Source organism: Pavona decussata, unplaced genomic scaffold (assembly GCF_977016875.1).
Source record: "Pavona decussata unplaced genomic scaffold, jaPavDecu1.1 SCAFFOLD_174, whole genome shotgun sequence".
In the NCBI taxonomy this organism is placed as follows: Eukaryota; Metazoa; Cnidaria; class Anthozoa; order Scleractinia; family Agariciidae; genus Pavona; species Pavona decussata.
Window position 1 is genome coordinate 1,028,898 of NW_028145585.1, and position 19,515 is coordinate 1,048,412.

Genomic DNA, 19,515 nt, shown 5'->3' on the forward strand with positions numbered 1-19,515 from the left:
TGAGTCAATACACATTGCATCAACGCATTTAAATTAATGTTGTCTTGTTAGCACATTTATTGCACCCTCATTCGTTTGGCCTAACGAACCCTACCTCCTAAACAGTTTTACCAAATGTAATGTTCAGAGTTGTGAAGACCTGTCGGTTTCGATTTTTTTTTCCAAAATATGAAGCTGCATGTACTTGTTTTTAGAGAAACCCACAGGCCCCCACTACACACAATGTCCTGGATCCGCTGCTGCACGCCCCTCTGGTCTGTTACCTTACTGACACGTCAGAGTGGATTACATGTATAAACAATGCCAACAGGAGTGCCTGAGCATATCTACATATTTGTCATTCTGTGGCAAGATAGACTTGACATTAATTTTGCTGTCAACCAACTTGGGGATAACACAATTTTTGAAATTGCCAATGACCTCTTGACCTCCCTCTGTTTTCTGCTTGAATTTAACATCTGGAGTGCTGCATGGAGTTTTGTGTCATGAATCGATTATGAGACCATCCTTCTTGCATCTTTTATAACTTCACAATTCTAGGATTTGCCATTTGTGTCTAGGAGATCTTTTGCCTCGTTTATTTTTGCAGCCAGATATGGTGACCCACCTGTAAAATGGTACAAAAACCACACAGAGTCAAGTTAGAGTGTACATGTGCACAAAATCAGTAATTGTGGAAAGCATTGTGGGAACTGTAAACTTGACCAATAGTTACTTCAGGCTTTGCTAGTTTCAAATAATTTGTCACTAAATGATGGGGTTAGTTTCTAAGAAAAACTGTTGCACTGCATCAGTGAGGGTCGGAGTGAAAATGAATATTTGTTTTTATGATTACAAGCTGTTATATCCTCATCCTCATCTACAATGTATGCTACTTAATCCCCTGTTTTCTATCAGCTTAAGCTGAGTTGTGCACAGTAAACACTGTACTGTTTTCCTACAAATTCATTACAACAGGGTTACCTTTCAGAACCATGTTGCTTGCAGAAATAACTTTTGTTACCAAATTCATTTACATTAGAGCTGCATCAGTGACAATTTCAATAAGAGCCACCATTTTGAAAAAATCCTAAACAAAAAACTTATTTAAGCGATTACATAGGGTCAGCAGTGCTAATAAACTGGTGCCAGACCTTTCTCAACAACCAGAGTTAATTTATTCAAGTCATCTCAAGTGACCAGATTCTCAGTGGTGTCATTTGTTTGAGGACATACATGTATCTATACAACATCGGTCATTCGTTGCTGTAGGGAAAGGGTTAATGTTGAGGACGGTGCCTACTAATACAGAGGTATTTTTACACAGTATATTAGTAAGCTGGAAAAGCAGATCTGGAAATGTTGGAAATTATCCAAAAAGAAAAATTGGGGGTAACCATGCACTTTTTAAGATAATTTAGAAACAATTATTCTAAAAAGTGCTAAAATACAAAGCAACATATGGCATTTCTTATCAAATTGAAGCTTTACAATCTCTGAAAAATGCATGGTTACTCCCAAGAGCACTTGCTAAGTTCTGCCTTCTCCGCATAGTTTTAAACCATGCAAAAATATCCCTGTTTTAGTAGGCACCACCCATAGAAAACCCGACTATCTCAAGATGCGCAGAACATGTGTGCCGTAACAATAGTAGGCACTGTCCTTAAACACTATTGACAGATGTTCACTCACCTCTGTCAGGGTGGTTAATGAGCATAATTCTTCTGTGAGCCTCTCTGACCTTCACTTTGTTGGCTGAAGGACTTGATAAGCAAACAAGGAAACAATTTTAGATTTGGAAGGAAATCCATCAAACCTACCATACTCATATCATAGCTTTCTTGATTGTTTAACTCTGATGTGCACTGCAACATTTTGATAAGAACATAACAAGGACACTTTGATGATAATACTTTGGAAAACCATACTTGTAGAGTTGAATTTTTAGTAACCACTGCACTTTTGTCATGTAGTACATGTATGACAGTACTTAGAAGAAGACAGGTCAATCACAAATTTGAACAAGGTTTTGTAATCTTATGAAGAGTAAGTGGTGAATTATATTTTATAAATTGCAATAGCAGTAGCTGATGAGTCCTTCCAAGTTATACATACAGTTAGAGTGAAGTGTACACAATTTGGAATGTCTCAAGAGAGTCCCTTCACTGGAAATGTGATTTATTTCTTAATTTGGAGATTCTAGAAGGCTAAGTGTACTGTACATCATCCTGCTGCAGACAGCAAATGTGACTCCTTATCACTTACACTTTGGAACAGGGTTTTGATGTCTTGACTTGAGCCAAGTATATCTCATTTTGTTATGGTATCCATCAGACGTCAAACTAATAGCTTCAAAAATTAAAAATATCAAATGCAAATCGGACCTTTTGGGAATAGTTACCTGATTCCAAGTACTAAGCCAGCTTCTCTTTTTGTCATTTTGGGTTCAAATCCTCCTCGGTAGTAATGGCTGAATTCCTGATAATTAACAAAAAAAAGTTGACAGACTTTTGCTACAACCAAAGGCAAATTTATTATAAGGAATTTATCTACAAAAATAAACCCACTGTTATCCCAAAAACCCACAGAGAAATCTTTCCTTACTTTTGAACAGAAATAAATTATTAAATTTCCCCCTTCAATTTTGACACAAGAAAGTGTGATTAACATCAGTAAAAGCTCCAGTCCAGTTGCCATACTTATTGAAGATTCTATCCAAACAGGATTGGAAGTCAAGGAAGCTAATTCAAATCAGTACATCATGGTACTAGTGTACTTCGGTAACCATGCACAAACTAGGAAGGGAAATGGTGTAGCCCTCCACCAGCTTGCTTCACAGTTTGGTACTTTGCATACTGTAGTCTGACATGTATGGACATAAAAGACTCTTTCAGGGACTTATTAAATTCACTTGTTGTCTTTTTGGGGGGTGTTTCAAAACTTGTTGAGATTTGGTAATGAAAAAGAAACACTATGCTAATTGCCTTAGCACCCTAAAAGAGCTGGAACTAACAGCTTAATTTATGGGCTTTTATATAGAAATGACCTGAGACAAACAACAAAAAATATTATTATAATACAGGTTGCTTCTACATCAAAGCAGAGTATAATAATTACACTAACAATCTTAACTGCAATAAATAAATTACTGTCCTGTTAGTGTGGCAGGCACTTTGTATTTTTAATTAAGTGGTCAGCTGGTGCAAAGTCTGGAACCAAAAAATGTTCTGAAACTGCTCAGAGCTCACTGAAATTGGGAGGACTGTCTTTTCCATTAGCGAACATTCTCCATTGGAAATTCTGCACACGTTTTGTCTCAAATAGAAAGGTTTTTCTCCACCTGGCTGAAGAACTCATTTTTCAGTTTCCAACTTGCAATCTCATTGGCAGATCAACAAGTCATGTTATGGGGAAATGACGGCACAAGAAGACAACAACATAGGAATGTAAAGTTTGTGCAAATGCAACAGCAATTTTAATTCCAACCAGTTGGAATGGAAAAAGGGAAGTTCCTCTGGAGGTCGTCTGGTTGTTCTCAAAAATTTTCAATTCATCCATCCAGCTCCTGTTGGAACTCAAAATTAACAAATCGACAGCAGTTTTCTATGGTCTATACTCTTATAGACCATAAAATGACGTCAAAAAATGTTCAAAACTCAAGTGGAACCACGAGCCGCAGGTGAGTGGTTTCTCTGCCAAGTTTTGGACATTTTATGGCGTCATTTTATGGTCTATAAGAGTATAGACCATAGAAAACTGCCGTCGATTTGTTTTTTACAATAACATGGAAAAAGTACGAGCGGAATTGGCTATTTTTTTCGTTGAGAAAGCGCGCGCGTTACATCAGACGTCATTTTTATTGTCTGCACTCTTATAGACAATAGCTACGAGCCAATCAGCGCGTGGGAATTTGGACAGTTATTGTAAAATATTTGTTGTTAAATGGAGAGAAAGTGCCCCAAGACCACATACATTTGGTTTCAGACCTCACAACAGTTGACAGTGTATCTAAAAATTCAAAATGGCCACCACAGTTATCTCGAGTAAAAAGATGAACTGTTGTTAAAGGAATCCTCCACTCTTGAAATAAATTAACGTTAAATTTGTTGAAAATACAATCTTATTTCAAATTTTGTTGCAAAACTTCTGTGTCGGACAAAACAGAATTTGATTTTCGCTTATTTTTCATAATTTCCCTGGTGCCACCTTCTTAGATTTCATGACATAATACAGCTGCTCAACAGTTTCACACAGAAGAACTTCTGCTTACTGACAATAGCCGCAACTGTATGACATCATGAAAACAATCGAAAATGGTGGCACCCAGGAAATTTAAAATTGAAAAAAGGCGATAATCATATCTAATTTTTAGCACATTTGAATGTCACTTCTACTTTTTAAACTAAAATTTAGAATTTAGACACTTTTTCTGAAAATTTACCGTCAATTTGTTGTCGGAGTGGGGGTTCCCTTTAATGACTCTTCATTGATGTAAGCAGCCCCTGTGCACTAACATCAACATAACTTAATCAGTCAATTCCAACAGTGCCCATCTCGACCAAAAAAAAAAACTGGCAAATGACCAACAGAAGGGCCAAACATGCTGGTCAAATGCCCCATGTTAAAAAAAAGATGTTGATTTCTTTGCTTCTGGGCTTGCCTTTATCTAATGGAAGCTTATTCACTCCAAACTAAGTCTCAGACACATCCTAATTCTTAGTATTATGGCAGTGACTGTTCTTTGGATCTATCATCTCATTTACATGTAGGTCCTTGGCAGGTGTAATCAAGAATCGGTTGTCTTTGCTGATAAAATGAAGCTGACAGTGTTGTGAGGTGAAAACCATGAGGCCGTCAAATGCCCAGGGGTAGGCTAACCTCTGGCCCCCAAGAAAGACAATGTTTAAAAAAAAAACCCACTAATCCCTACTAATCCGGGGGGGGGGGGGGGGTACTGTTGGAATTGACTTATGTATTTAATATTGCATAATAAATTATTTCATAGCAAGGAACTTACTGGTATTTTGGGAATAATCTTTGGAATTTGGTTGAAGTCAACCCTTCTAAGTGCTCTCAAGGCGTAACGACCTAAACAGAGAGACAATTGAAGCGTATTTTCAGTTTTGGTGAAAACTTATTCAAAAATGCCTGCACTGTCAGCAAAAACACGCGTATAAATATCTCTAACTAACAGGCAATTTTCGAGAAAAACAAACCTGCTACTGCCGCTCCGGCTACGCCAAGCCCGGCTAATATAAGTGTAGTCTGAGAAAAAGTTAAAAAAAAGAAGAAAATCAAACAAGCTGTCCAGAAAAATGTAGCAGTTCAAATCGAACATCCTGCAACCTACCATTTTTACGTCGAAACTGCAACACGCAATAGATATCCCAGGGTACATCACGCTGCTCAAACGATCCCAGCGATCCAAGGGAGTGGGGAGTAACAGCATCCGGGATATATTTCTTTACACGAGTCATTCCGGTTCAAAATGGAAGGTTTTGAGGAAGATCCTGCGGCCGATTTTTTGGCGAGAGAACAAGATGATCTTGCAGAATTGGGAGAGGATTTCGGTGGAGGAGAGCCAGAGGCTAACGTAAGTGTAAAAATGGGTTATTTGTAGTGAACGTTTGAGGGACAAAAGTTGGGACTAAATTTCGACGATATTGACGACAAATCAGCACTACCCATGTTGTAAAGCGCTCTAAAAGAATAATCATTCGTTAATTTTTAAAGCTGAATCATTGTTCAAAGCGAGATTTTTGTATCGAATTCTTTGTCTTGTCGAAGTGTAGCTTTAAGTCGTGTTTGGGCCTACAGTTAGACGGGTAGATGTAGCTGCTTTCAAATTTAGTAGCCTAATCATTTGATCTTATCTCGGCTGTCACCGGCGCCAGCCCCACACTGGAACTTCGTATCCATGCCAAAAAGCCGTGCAAAAAACGCGAGAAGTTGGCGTAAATCGCTTGGTTCCATGCCGAAGATCTTCGGCGTAATATACATATTTGCCAGTATGGCCAGTCTGTACATGCAGTAAGTAATGCACTTGTCATCGGCTTCCCCGAGGGGGGGGACCCCGGGCTGATGTGGGGAAATACGGGGACTTTATGGGGACTTTGCAACAAATTTCTTCCCTTGTGGTGGGGGAAATGTTGGGACTTAGATTTTTGAATGCCCTACTCTCGGGGAAAATATGGGGACTTCGCTTATGTTCAACTGAGATGAGATTGGGGACGATTTTTGTTCGCTCGATCGATGGCAAGATGGCAGAGGAGAACAAAAAGGTATGTTTTAAAATCCATTGTTTTTTGTCTATCAAACAGACCATCCGTCAAAAATTTGTACGTATTTGTAGGCATAGGCAACTTTAAAATTCCTCTGTGTATATATTACTGTTTATAGAGGTCACTGTTAAAGGTCAACAGGTCGTCTTTTGTTAGTGATATAATAGAAGCGGTCTGTTAAATTGTTAAGGATAGAAAAAGTTGATTTTATTAAATATTCACAAGAATGTTAATTTCTGAAGCATCACAGCAATTGTTCAGAGTACTCAGGAAACTTAAGGACGTTGTGTTTAGAAGCAGCAATGAACCATCATGATAGTGTGTTTTCCCTTGTTCTTCATCAGTCCGGATAGATTGAAAACAGATTCTGGGGAATTCAGGACTGAATGAAAAGTTGAAATTTTCACCATACTGCACATGTACAGTAAGAGGAGTGATTTATAGCAACTTATGGAGTATTCGAGAAAAAATAATTAAAGTTCAGTTTTCATCAGAATGCAAAGTCCGACTGTTTGCCGACTGTTTAAAGAACCCAAATAGAGTTCTGAAGTGCATCTTCAAATCCAGTTGGGTTCGCCAAATACTGGGGACTTTGCAAGAAACAAATCCCGCACGGGTGGGGAAATACAAGAACTTTGAAATACACAATTAGCAAAGTCCCCATATCAGCCCGGGGTCCCCCCCCTCGGGGAAGCCGATGACAAGTGCATAAATTATCTTAAATTTAGTTGAGACTCCCATGACAGCTATGAATAGCCCAAGGGGTTTACAAATGAGTTCTTGTGAGCCAAGTTATAAAAATAAAATAAAATGCAAATTGATAACTAAGATTTACTGGCCATAATTTGTCACACGATAAGATGAACGATGGGTGAAAAACTTTTTGGAAGAACAAGTTTTCTTAGATTAAAAGCAGGATGGAGACGATTTTGGGCTTATAAATTGTCTGATTTTGTCCAGGCAATAAAAAAAGTCAGGTGATTTTTTTGTCCAAAATCACCTCTGTCCTGTTTTTACACGAAGATGACATTTCCATCAGAGATGTGTTGCTGATCCAAAAAGTTTTCTGTCCGTTGTCCTTCTTGCAGTGTGAAAACGGTATTCATCAAAGTCTGTTTTTTGAGTATTGGTAAAAGGTATAATTTTGAAAAAGGAAAACTGTTATCAATAAATTGTTCACTTGTGATGAAGAGTAAATTATTGCAGAAGGTTTTTAAATTTGTACTACACTAGTTTAAGTTTAAGTTTAATAATGCACTAGGATACAGACTGAATATTTTAAAGAGAAACCACAATCATGTTTTTTTTTTTTTGTTAACACTAAGTGAAATGAATTTTAATTAACCCTCAGGCAGACAAGTGGGTTGGTGCTATCCCTGCCCCATAAGGTTTTAATCCAATTTTTTTTAACAAACTCCCTTTCCCTGCCCCCCAGAACCCCCACCTCTTTCCCTTGTTAGAAAACACAATTATATTAATTCGAATCTCCTCTCACGGGAAAATGGGAACCCACAGTTGACCTTACTCCCAATGTGTGGCTTCATAGCTCAGTTGGTAGAGCATCGCACCGGTAATGCAGAGGTCACGGGTTTGAATCCCGTTGAAGCCTGAATTTTTTTCAGGCTTCTAATTTCCAATTGCATAAATTGGAAAATTCACTGCAATGATCACTTCTCACTTTCATCTACATCCGCAGTTCATATATGAATCAATTCATATACTTTACATCACAATAATTTTATTATATTACTTCAAAACTGAGGTGTAATAATGGTCCTCTTTTGCTGAAACCTTGTTCTGAAAAGCCTTTCCATCATGTTGCTATTTGCAGGATCTTGACAGTTTTGGTGGTGGGTTAGAAGCCATGGACAATGAGCCAGTTGTAAATGGGTTTGCAGAAGAGGTAGGTTATGTGAAAATCATTTATGCTGCAAGTTATGGTGGGGATGTTTGTTAAAAGTACATTAGAAAGTCACCTTGGTAATAAAAGGAAATAAAAAGGAAATAAAATAACCAGAAACAGGGTAAAAAATTTAGTTATGTAATTGTACAGGGTTTAGTCCAGGATACAGCATTGTAAGATTAGCACAAATAAAAACATATATTGGTGCAAAAGTGGAACACAGATTTCACCAAGCAAAGCTGCATGTATGTTCCTACTAACAAGAGATTTCACAGTTGAATACCTTTACCCATCTTGGATTCATGTATATATATAATTTTGTTGTTATTGCTTATGTTCTCTGGTGGAAGTTGAAAAAACTTGGGTCCACTTTGATATTGAAAAATGGCCCTCTAAAATGTTTGGATGGGTGCCTACCTGGTCCTCAGAGTAGAATTTGTGGAATAAACCATGTTATCTGTCCCTAGCCCCCACCTTCCCACCTCACACTTCTCTCCTGAAGATTATACTAGATCCACAGTTATCAAGAGTCATTATTTTTGGGACTCATCTTGTATGGTATAATCAAACCAATCGTTTTTTAAAGTACTTTGTAAAGTTGACAAATACATATTTAATCTATTCATCTTTATTACAATAATAAACTTAAAACAATTAATTTTAATTGATTTTGTTAAATTCTGTTAATAATCAAGTTATTACATTCACAACAGATTTCAGGTTCTCACCAGCCAATCGCACCTCTTCCTAGAGAATCTGAACCAGAATCTGTGAGGTAAGAGGTCATGAAGATTTGTAAAAAGAAACAACTCTGTTTTCTTTATGTACACTGTACATCATTCTGTATATTTCACTGTAAATATACCCTTGTATGCTTTGCTGTTGATTGTTAAAAATAAAATTGTAAAATCTGCAATATGCTTGAGGCCCCAGATGATTAATAATCTCTTATTTGTGGCTGTTTGTTTGCACTTTTAGAGTTAGCTTATGGGAGGTTGACTGATTGCATGTCTGTCAACATTTTTTAGCACTGTGAAGACAATCATTTAAACTACAGTCAGCTTTCAGAACATTGCAACCCACATCAAAGTGTTGATTGTCCTTTTGTTTCTCCATACATTTCTTATGATAATGATGGGGAGAATGTGTTTAAACAGCACAGCATGTTATCTTTGGCGATCGTTTTCTTTATTCTCCTGACTAAGTTGTATGTTTGATCACGAAGCAATGATGTAAGTGAGCTACTATGGCGACAGCAACAAGAACATCACAAAACAATAGGATTTAATGAGAAAAACAATGGCCCTGCACATGTGTTATAAATTGTGGTACATTTCTGCGCCATATGCGGCCAAACAACAAGGTGAAATGACCAAATTCAAGGATTTATGGATAACATGAGCACATGACAGTAAATTTTTTATCCTCTGTCTCAACTTGGAAGACCAGTACCCACCTGCCCTGTTACTGGATAGTTTGGCCATATTGTACAAGTAACACAAACTTGTATTTTCAAGTGATGTTTTTGTTGGCGTCGCAGCTTTCTTGGTTTTGTTAAGTCCGTAATATTGTTAGTGCACCCCAGTCAGCTGATTGTCTTTACTGTGGCAAGTCATGCTCAGAATTTCTTTAAATGGTGCTAGAGTAAAACTGTCAAGTGATAACTGCCGTACCCTCTCTACCCTTGGGAGGTGTGGTTTTAATGCTTGTGAACATTGTAAATGTACTGTATGAACATGAAGCAGAAGGATAGTCCATATTTGACTTTTGAATGGAATGCTGATTTTTCAAGGGTAGTAGCTGTTTCCTGTTTTTGCTAAGACAGGAAACTTGATCCTCATTGTCTCTTTCTTATACCAACAAATGCTTTGTACATATAATAAATTATTATGAAATGGGGGTACCATGTGATAGACTCAAATCTGTTTTGGACACCATCTTTGCCTTGCATTTCCAACGAGCAATAAGCCTTTTTAGTTGTTCAAATAAAGTAAACGTTGTTACATCCCAACTCAAAAGATGATATTAATTCCAATTAATTTTAAAACAGTTATTCCACAAGAGTGCATTGGATACAAGATGATTGATAGTCTATAAGGCATGCAGTTTCAAGTTGGCTATAATCATCTTGGGAAAATCGCTAAATCTTGTTGGTTTAGTGATCTTTTCCCCTCCTCCTGACACATACTCTTACCATATATCTGGGGCATGGTATAATGGCTCAAATACCATGGCCGCTAAACCAATTAAACCTCTGGAACTGCGCTACCCAATGAGTGAGATTTAATAATGAATTTTATCTTCTTAAATGGGATCTTCAAATAAAAGATGCATGAACCAGGTGTTTCCTGACCTTACTTTCCTGATCATGTTTGGCTATGCACATCATTATTAGGAAATGGAGGGAAGAAAAAGCTGCACTCCTCAGCAAAATGGATAATGACGAAAAAGAGGAAATAGAGGAATGGCGTGAGAGAGCCAAAAAGGAACTTCACGACTGGTATGAAAGGCGAGATGAACAGTTAGGAAAAACACAAACAAGTAATAGGTGAGTTGTGTTGTGTTTTGTGTTTGAGTTTTGTGTGGTCTGGACAGTTTGCATTCATTCATGCAGAGTTACTGTGTGACAAAAAAAGGAAAACAGATGAGAAAGAAGTCAAGAAATTATCCCTCAAGTCAGGGAATTTTAAATTCATGGAATGGAACACTTTTGTTGCTTGCCTGGGCAATTTTGTTTCAAGAAATATATTTTGTTGGATTAATTTTTGTGGCTTTACCACTGCAAAATTCTTGATGATTTCATGGTGAGTTAAAATTGCTTTGCACAAAGTTAGCGCACTTCAGTCCTGCTTGGTGGCAACCATGTATGTAATTTATCAAACACAAGAAAGGGCATTTCATCAGATACGCAAACACTAAGAATTGGGCTTTAAAACAAAAAAATAGGTACAGCCATTTTTTTAATTCAACTTCTAGGTGTTTAGATACATTACAAAATCCTCTTTTCAAGTCTTTGATGAAGCTTCTCAGGCCATTAATTATTCTTGGAGAAATTCAAAGCAAAAGTTCACTTTGGGATCACTCGTCCAAACTTCTGTCTGTCTTCATGGCAGTAATTTCAGTGGTTTATTCTTCGTGAATAGTTAGTGAGTTCAAGAAGGGTTGAATCATCAGTGGCTGCTACCGCATGGAAGCAAGTGCTGCTAAATGCTCATTGTTATTTTGACTTTGTGCATAAACAGGCATCAATAACATTAAGGCGCACTGTATGGATACCAGTATATTCTGAAGTATACACAGTTTTGTTAAGAAGAAACAAGGAAGTCTAATGTTGTGCTCAACTTCTCATTGTAGGGCGGATGAAGAGGCCTTTGTTTCTGATCGCGACGACTCGACTGGTGGCCATGACTGGGAACGAGTTTGCCGCATGTGCGACTTTAATCCCAAGGGAACTAAGAATACAAAGGATGTGTCGCGCATGCGTTCAATATTTTTGCAACTAAAGCAAACGCCACTTGCAAAAGACTAGGCTTCACTTTACTTAGGTCATTTCTTAAAAGTATTAAATGTATGTTTGATATGCTATAGGCTCCTGTTAATTTTGAACACCAGCAATCTTAAGAGAACAAAACCAACAACAAAAGGTTTCCTGAGGCACAGTTGTACATTACTGTAATTCTTTTCTGGCAGTTTTAAAATCCTGAGGTTCTTTTTAAAGATTATTTTTGTTTCCTTTGAAAATTCAATTTAGCAGGAGTCTGTGGTACTGGAAGTCTAGAATGACAGCAAAGGCTGGTAGAACAAAATTGCAGTTTTTTTCAAGTTTCCTTGGTAACATTTCCCAAGAGAGATTGGACACAAAGAAAACAAGACCAACATAATTTTGTCCTGAAAGTCTTGCATTCATCTTAGAATTTTGATAATATCAAATATAGCTTGATGAAGAAAAAATTTATATCATTTTCGATCTTCATGTCACTGTCTGCTTTGATTTTGATTTGTAAGTCATGTTTCTTTACTGTTTAATATGATTTATTTTTAATTCATGTGACGTACTCTGTTAGGAAGGTAAGATATCAAAACTGTTGATAGGTGAAAAAACAGCCTAAGCTTCTTGAAGTTGGATGACTTGTAAAATTAAGTGTTAAATAGACCATCTTTGTATTCTCGGTATTGTACTGGGTACTGGTCTAGCTTGCAGTGGAGGGTCTTGCGGGGAGGAATGTATTAAAAAGATATTTGCTTGTGAAAAGTCCTCCCATAAGCTTGTTCCAGATCCGTACAGATAATTCTCAAACCCATCAATAATTCATCAACAGAAAACAAGGAAAATCACTACTGTGACCGGGGTTTGGATACGTGTTCCTAATTACCATAAAATTTGCCAACTTTAGCCTTGAATTTCTCCAAGAATTATTGATCATTGAGAAGCCATATCAAATACTCAAAAGTGTGTTTCATCAGATATCCAAACACCTTGAGGTCGTTTAAAAAAAACTCAGCTGTGGCTCGTTTTTTTCATTTTACTTCTCAGTTTTTGGATATCTGATGAAACACATCTTCTCGTGCTTGATATATTACTTCAAATATCGTCTATTGCATACCTTTAGCTTCATGGAAACTGGCATGCACTTGTGTAATAAATACCAGCATAAGAATTAGAAAATCCTCATAGTGTGAACTGGAGTGAGACAGTAAGTGCCAGCACGTTTTTTTCCTCGCTTGTGCTTTTGCTAATGTTACAAGTGTGAACTGGGATGACATACACTGTAAGCACAAGGATAATAACACTGTATGTTGTTTTGTGCCTGTGTTTCCCACATATTGAAAATCTTACAGCCTTGTTCTTATTTTTGCGAAAGTGTGAACGAAAGGAAAATTACAGTTAATATCTTAAATGCTGGATATTGTTTTTACAAGCACATGCAAAAAAGGCCTCAATGAACACTCTTGGATGATCTTGTTTTTGAACTGTTCATTGAACTCGATTTTGCATGCCCGTGTAAAACCAATTGCGAGCTCGTACACTGCAAGTGTAACGCCAGGTTTAAGTTCCCTTAAATTCTGATCGAGATCGACAGACGCATTGATGTGGTCGCACTTTGCCTTGCTGCTAGCTGATACATGCTTTAATCGGGTGCCAAAGTGATTCATAGTCTGTAATTGAAGTGAAATGTTTGCAACTGTTTCGCTACTTGATCACGGGTTGGCAAGGTTACTGAAAAAGAATTTGCGATAAGAACATTGAGATAAACCAAGAAAATAATCTTGTCTGTGAGAAAGAAACAGTATAAAATAATAAAACCATATTTTGTGTCATCCCAGTGGTTACCTGACTTAACGAAAATAATTTGATTTTCCGAGCTAAAATTAAGAAAACGTTTGTAGTGTCAGTGCAATGTCATTGCCTTTAATCTCTCATAATTATCGTTAAATGATAGTTGTTGTAGATTGTTAGTTTTAATAACTACAGAAAGTGGCAAGCCATGTGCGTCAGTTTGTGAACTGAACTCTTAATCCTTTACTACCATGCAGTAATAATAAACGGCTGTTTAGGAGTTATCTTTGTCACTTTCTGCTGTTTCCTTCTGTCTTTTTACTTTCGGAATCTTTATACAGAGAACTTTTTCTGTGTTTCTCTGGAAAATACAGCGTTTCTAAATCTTGTTAACAGCGCAGCTTTCAAATGAGTAACGAGAGCTCAGGTATTCACCAAAGGTTGTGTAAGCAGGAGCACCAAACAAGAACATTTAACTAAAATACTTGAAATGTCGGGTGCGTACCCTTTCCGCAAACCACCCGGATGGAAATTTTCGGCATAAATACGAAGTCATTTAGCTTGTATTAACAGAAGATGGATAACATGCAAAATGTATGAACATCAACTTTAAATCCCAAAAGGAGTAATAAAAAATGCATCACTTTGACCAGAAGCCCATAATTTCAGTAGTAATTAATGCAAATGGAATGATGCGCACCATTTGATTTTCTAACTTGAATTTCCGGGTTTTCCATGTAAATGGTAAGCACCCGTTGTCTCCTGTTTTCGCGGACCGATTTGTTCCCGTCAAAAGGCATATTTGTGTAAGCTACAGTTTGATCGGTTAGGAAAGTTTAGCTGAACATTTAAGTTCCAGAAAGTTTTTAGTGAATGGAATATTGTCCCCCGAATTTTCGAGCTGTTATTGGCTTTACGAAAATGCCACTCGGCTGACCTTTTTTCTTTGGGGGGTGGGGGAGAGATTTTTAACTACGTATTCGCCCCTACGAAAACGAAAGGAATTCGTTTTTCAATGTTACGAAATTTTGAGATCTTTAAAACTAAAAACAAAATTCTGAGGCGATTAAGGCCATGCATCCAAACAGACATCACCGAAATAAACTGTTTGTCGCCCCTGATTCAGTCATATAAAAAGACAAGAGGTTAGAAAATGTAAACCATTATTATTAGTCTGAACTAACTTTTACGGTGAAGAATACCAGGTTGGACGGAAGCGGTATATCAATGTATAGCAAAACCTTCTACATAGCCCGGTTTCGTAATGAGGAACGGTAAAACACGAGGAAAAAGAAAGGGCAAACTTTATTGCAAAAACTGACTTAAGTCCCGGCTAAACGATCAAACATTTTCGTCCAACATCGTTTTGGAAGAGCATGTTTGACTGTTTAGTCGCCTCTTCTCAACCTGATTGCATTTGAATGACTTCCCACGTTTGATCTAGATCAAACATTTTCATCAACATTTTGCTTCACGAGCAAATGTTTGATCGATTAGCCACCCCATGTTTTATGCGACAAACACAAGGTTGAACGAAAGTGTTTGATCGTTTTAGCCAGGGCTTTACATGTATCAAGTATTGGAACTACATCCCCCTCCTATATGCAACTACAGAACAGTCATGCAGATTTAATGGTTTATCTGAAGAAAAATGTTTAATGCATTTCTCAATGCAAAAGAAAGTGACTAAACAGGATAAGGTATGAATTGAACAGCGAAACACATTGAAATCAGAGTCAGTCCGTTCTTCTCTCTGCCTTACTAGTTCAAGTCTTCATCTCCTTTGTTTATGGTTAGAAGTTCGTATTTTTCGCAAATACGCCATGTAGTAATTTTCGAGGAACTTAAAAACTGTGTCGCACCAGTTCCTCGCATTCATAAACAGAAAACTGCTCCAGCGGCTGGCTTCAGAAATGATGTGTGCGTACCCGCGGGTCGTCACCAAGCAAGGGAAAGCCCGCAATAAGTCTTCCTACAAGTAAAACAGTGCTCTGTTAGTGGTTAGTAAAATGCGTGACAGAGAAAACGGTTGGATGGAAGTGGTAGAACAAAACACTCTGTTGATCCCATTCGTTCAATCCTGTCGGGATCCTAGCGGGCGAAGTGGGAATGAAACCATTATGACCATCCCCCACCCCCCACCCTCCAACCTCTCGAATAAAAATACCCTATGGACCACTACAAAACACAGAAGTACTATGCCTTTTCTCGCCCATAAATGAACCAGTAAACCTTTGAATTAATCCCAAAACCTCCCCCTCTAGAATCTTAACTCCCCACCCCCAAGACGCATTTTTGTCGCCTCAGTTTTTTACTCGTTTCAGCAACCTCATTCCCAGGGTTCCCATGTAAGCTCTGGGAACGAGGATGTCTTCCTCCAGAGGACCCTGGGAATGAGATTGGCGTTTCAGACGCGTTTTGGACGCATTTAAGACATATTTTTTTGACGCATTTTAGAGCGCGTTGACATGTTTTTGATCCGTTTTGACACGACCTGATTAACAAAAGTTGCATTAAAAAAGTGCGACAAAAATTGCACACAATCGCAGGTGTAAACGGGCCTTTATCTGGCACTGTTCATTCCACAGCAAATTTGTTTTAATTCCGCGGTCCTTTGCACAGGTTAGTGAACTGTTAACAAGCTGAAAGATTTCGTGAGCAGTCCATCTTTACGGTCCGCTATCAGAATCTGATTAGTCCAAATTGATCACGTGACGTGATAGTGTTCATTCACGGAGAGACGTTATCAATGCAGTGTCCATTCGGCGAAAATCGCAAAAAAAATCTCTATTCTTCCAATTCATCAAAAAACAGGTTGCCTTCATTGTATTTTTATCTTGTGCGTTGTTCATTCGCCTTTTTCATTTCAACTTTTTATCTTAAAACCTTCAGTTTTACCTTATCGCAAATTGTGACTTTCTCAGGGCTATCGGTGATATGATGCCGGATAACTAGCAAATAAGCAGATATAAGCCCTCGGGCTAATATTTGTTTGAAAAGGGCACTGTCGCGGAGATTTTGCTGTATCGCTTTTGGCCAAAACTGTTTAAATCGCTGTTAGAGCACCGGAAGGAAAGTGAATATGAAATGATTTCTCCTAGGAAGAATAAACTAATGGCTGTTTTTAGCGATTTCTCCAAAATACAAGAGAAGACAGAAATGATTGATACTAGTTTTTGTGCATTAGTAGGGTTATTATTAACCGAAAAATTGTGTACCATTATTTTAACTTTTCCATCGATACAAATACGTTTTGGCGATATTCAAAGTGACACTAAAAATTGGTGACACTGCTTTAATCACCCCCTTTTGCTACTGCGCTTACGTTCTGCGCATCTCGGGATGGTCCGAGAAAGTCGTCTTTCGTGACAGCGGTGCCTGCTAAAACAGAGATATATTTGCGCGGTTTATAACTACGCGGGAAAGCAGATTTTAGGAATTAGGAAGGGTTATTGGAATCCAAAAGGTAATTAAATTAGGGGCAACCACGTATTTTCCAGAGATAATTAAGCTTTAATTTAGGAAAATATCCCATACATTGTTTTGTATTTTGGCGCTTTTTAGAATTATTGTTGCTTAATTATCTCTAAAAAACGCGTGGTTACCCCCAATTTTCTTTTTGGATCCCAATAGCCCTTGCTAAGATCTGCTTTTCCCGCATAGTCATAAACCGCGCAAAAATACTTCGGTATTAGTACGCACCGCGTCCAATATTCGGACTCTTCATGCGGAGAACCAATCCAAAGGCTCATATTTGCAATACTGAGTTTAAATGTTGCCCTGGCAGAGTCTTGAAATACGAGCGGTAGCAAGAGGATAGAAAGTGCTCTCTACTATTTCCTGAAGCAATAAGTAAAATTCAGGAATCCTGCAATACGGTGAATCATTATTTTGGCATTTTTGCTAACGGTTTAAACCACGACAAAACAAATAACTTTCCGCTTTCCGCTTTTCTGACGGAACACATTGACGTCAAGAAGAAAACATTGCGGTAAATTAAAAAAATCCATTGTCTTACCTCTTTGCTCGAGTATAAGTGCGTGATTCGAAACTGATGCATAAAGTATGTTGCGTATTTAAAGCCAAGCATAAGGGGATCATAACCCGAGTCGGTCTTCTAGTTCAGTCTTAATTCCTAGTATCAGTATGACAGGAAAGTAAAGTTCTATCTCGATTAAAATAGTATTTAACGTTTATTCAGTCCAAAATCCACAGTTAAACAAAGCAAGCCGAGACTCCATAAACAAATGGCTCTTAGTACTTATGATCGTATTATGCGCAGCCTTTTAATATGAAACAACAAAGGCAAAGAAACGGCAGGCTAAATTAATATGGCCTGTCTTATTAATCACTTATTCTAAATTAAACTTAAAAAAAAAAAAAATAGAACAGCACTTGTATTTTGTTGACTTTAGGTGTTTGTAAAGGATATTCTGTCAGTTCCGTTTCATGATAACATCGCCCCAGGGAAGTTATGCGCAAATATCTGAATATTAAGGTATTAGTGACTACGGATTATCATATGAAAATTAAATAACTACAACATCATATCGTTTTCTTCTTACCCATCCACCTTTAGTTTTGATCCAATCCACCAAATATAAGGCGGCAAATTCGTACATCCAGTTGCCAATGTCAAGAACAAATGAATTGCGTCCTTCTTTGCAACATTCAGAGACGAGCGCTCCGGCGAACGTATACAGGGCGACGATTCTAGCCCAGTTTAGTCCGTCGCTTAATATCTCTGATGAAACGTTATTGAAAACCTCGTGGACGGCGTTTTCGCTACTGAAAGGAACGTTCACATGGCTAGAGATATCTTTGTAAAGTCGAGGATAACTTAGTTCGAGCAACTCTCCGACTTCTTGAATGCGAAGTGACACTTGAGACGTTTTTTCGCTGAGTTGCGCTGCCGAGTTCGAAAACGTGAACGATAAACTTCTGTTCTTGATGCCATCGCGGTCGAGTTTAGCCTCGATGTAGTCGTTACATATTTGCTTAGCTTGCTCAAGAATTTCTGCGCAGATTTTGTTCCCTTGAAGCTGTACGATTCGTCGTGTTAATTGAATTCTAGGGCTAGACGGTGACATGTCTTGCCAGCTTAGTCTTTTGACTATCTTCGGACGCTGTAAGGTAGCCATTGTTTTTGGATATCCACAGCCCGCTACGGTTGTGTAACGTTGTTAAGTATTGAGCAAACAGTTTCACTATTGCACAAATGATGGCGCTGAAGAGGAAATGGAATTCATGCATATGTTGTTACGTCCGTTTGGTCTGTTTATATTTAAATTTTTTTACGAGTGGTTTTTCACTCATCTCTGACACGTTTCAAATTTCCCTTTAATGATTTAAGTGCACTTAGAGGTGATAATGATAATGCGTGATTGATTGGCTGATTGTTTAATATTCAACACAAGTAATTGATGGGCAAGTTGATTATTACCTAAGTCTGAAGTTACAAACATTGTAAGCCCAGCCCCGCCCGCGAGGCTTCAGGGATCCGGAGCGGTGGCTATGCATAAGCAATCTGAGTTGTTAGGATTGTGTGTAAAACTTGCCAAAAGCGTTGGTTGGAGTACATATTGCTCCACTGGATAGCGACTTATCCAGTGGATGAAGCAATCCAGTCTTTGAACAACTGGGGCCAGGAATCCATCGGTGCGACTCACCGTCACGCAACGCTCTTCCCGACACAGAGAACGGCTGTGCAGAAGACCACAACGGCATTGCGTGAGAAAATACCAAATCACCTTTTCCCCCTTTCCCTCGCGGCTTCGCTGCTCAGTTCGCTCAGCCTCCCACCATCTAGCAGCTAGGGGGTGGCGGCCTATTACAAACTTCCACTGGGGTGCAGCTATTAAATTATGGCATGATCCACGATGGTGTTATTCATCTCAAACACTTTTCACCCTTGCCTCTCTCTTCAATCGTATTATGATTGTCAGTACCTTGTCACGTGTAGTCTCTTTCGTTCTCTTATTTTCAAAGCAGGCATCGAGTGAGCGGCGAAGTCGCGAGTTTTCCGCACGCTGAAACATACACTTGCTCTACCAGGGACCACCGTTATAAAGGGG

At 38.2% G+C, this 19,515-nt stretch overlaps 3 protein-coding genes across 3 annotated transcripts; 1 reads left to right on the forward strand and 2 right to left on the reverse strand.

The window, feature by feature from the left end:
* Positions 1–24: 24 nt before the first annotated feature.
* On the reverse strand, positions 25–5,456 carry LOC146463877 (mitochondrial import inner membrane translocase subunit TIM14-like). The gene is made up of 6 exons (XM_085084008.1): positions 5,330–5,456; positions 5,196–5,282; positions 4,997–5,067; positions 2,381–2,457; positions 1,672–1,742; positions 25–607 (listed from the first exon to the last, which is right to left on the reverse strand). Exons 1-6 carry the CDS (start codon positions 5,454–5,456, stop codon positions 537–539), a joined length of 504 nt encoding a protein of 167 aa, XP_084940134.1. The 3' UTR covers positions 25–536.
* LOC146463878 (clathrin light chain A-like) lies at positions 5,416–13,725 on the forward strand. Its single transcript, XM_085083945.1, has 5 exons — positions 5,416–5,572; positions 8,092–8,163; positions 8,877–8,938; positions 10,559–10,711; positions 11,518–13,725. The coding sequence occupies exons 1-5, from the start codon at positions 5,468–5,470 to the stop codon at positions 11,690–11,692; spliced, it is 567 nt and encodes a 188-aa protein (XP_084940071.1). The 5' UTR covers positions 5,416–5,467; the 3' UTR covers positions 11,693–13,725.
* Positions 13,554–18,733, reverse strand: LOC146463879 (bcl-2-related ovarian killer protein homolog B-like). Its single transcript, XM_085083940.1, has 2 exons — positions 18,007–18,733; positions 13,554–15,413 (listed from the first exon to the last, which is right to left on the reverse strand). The coding sequence occupies exons 1-2, from the start codon at positions 18,580–18,582 to the stop codon at positions 15,216–15,218; spliced, it is 774 nt and encodes a 257-aa protein (XP_084940066.1). The 5' UTR covers positions 18,583–18,733; the 3' UTR covers positions 13,554–15,215.
* Positions 18,734–19,515: the final 782 nt, after the last annotated feature.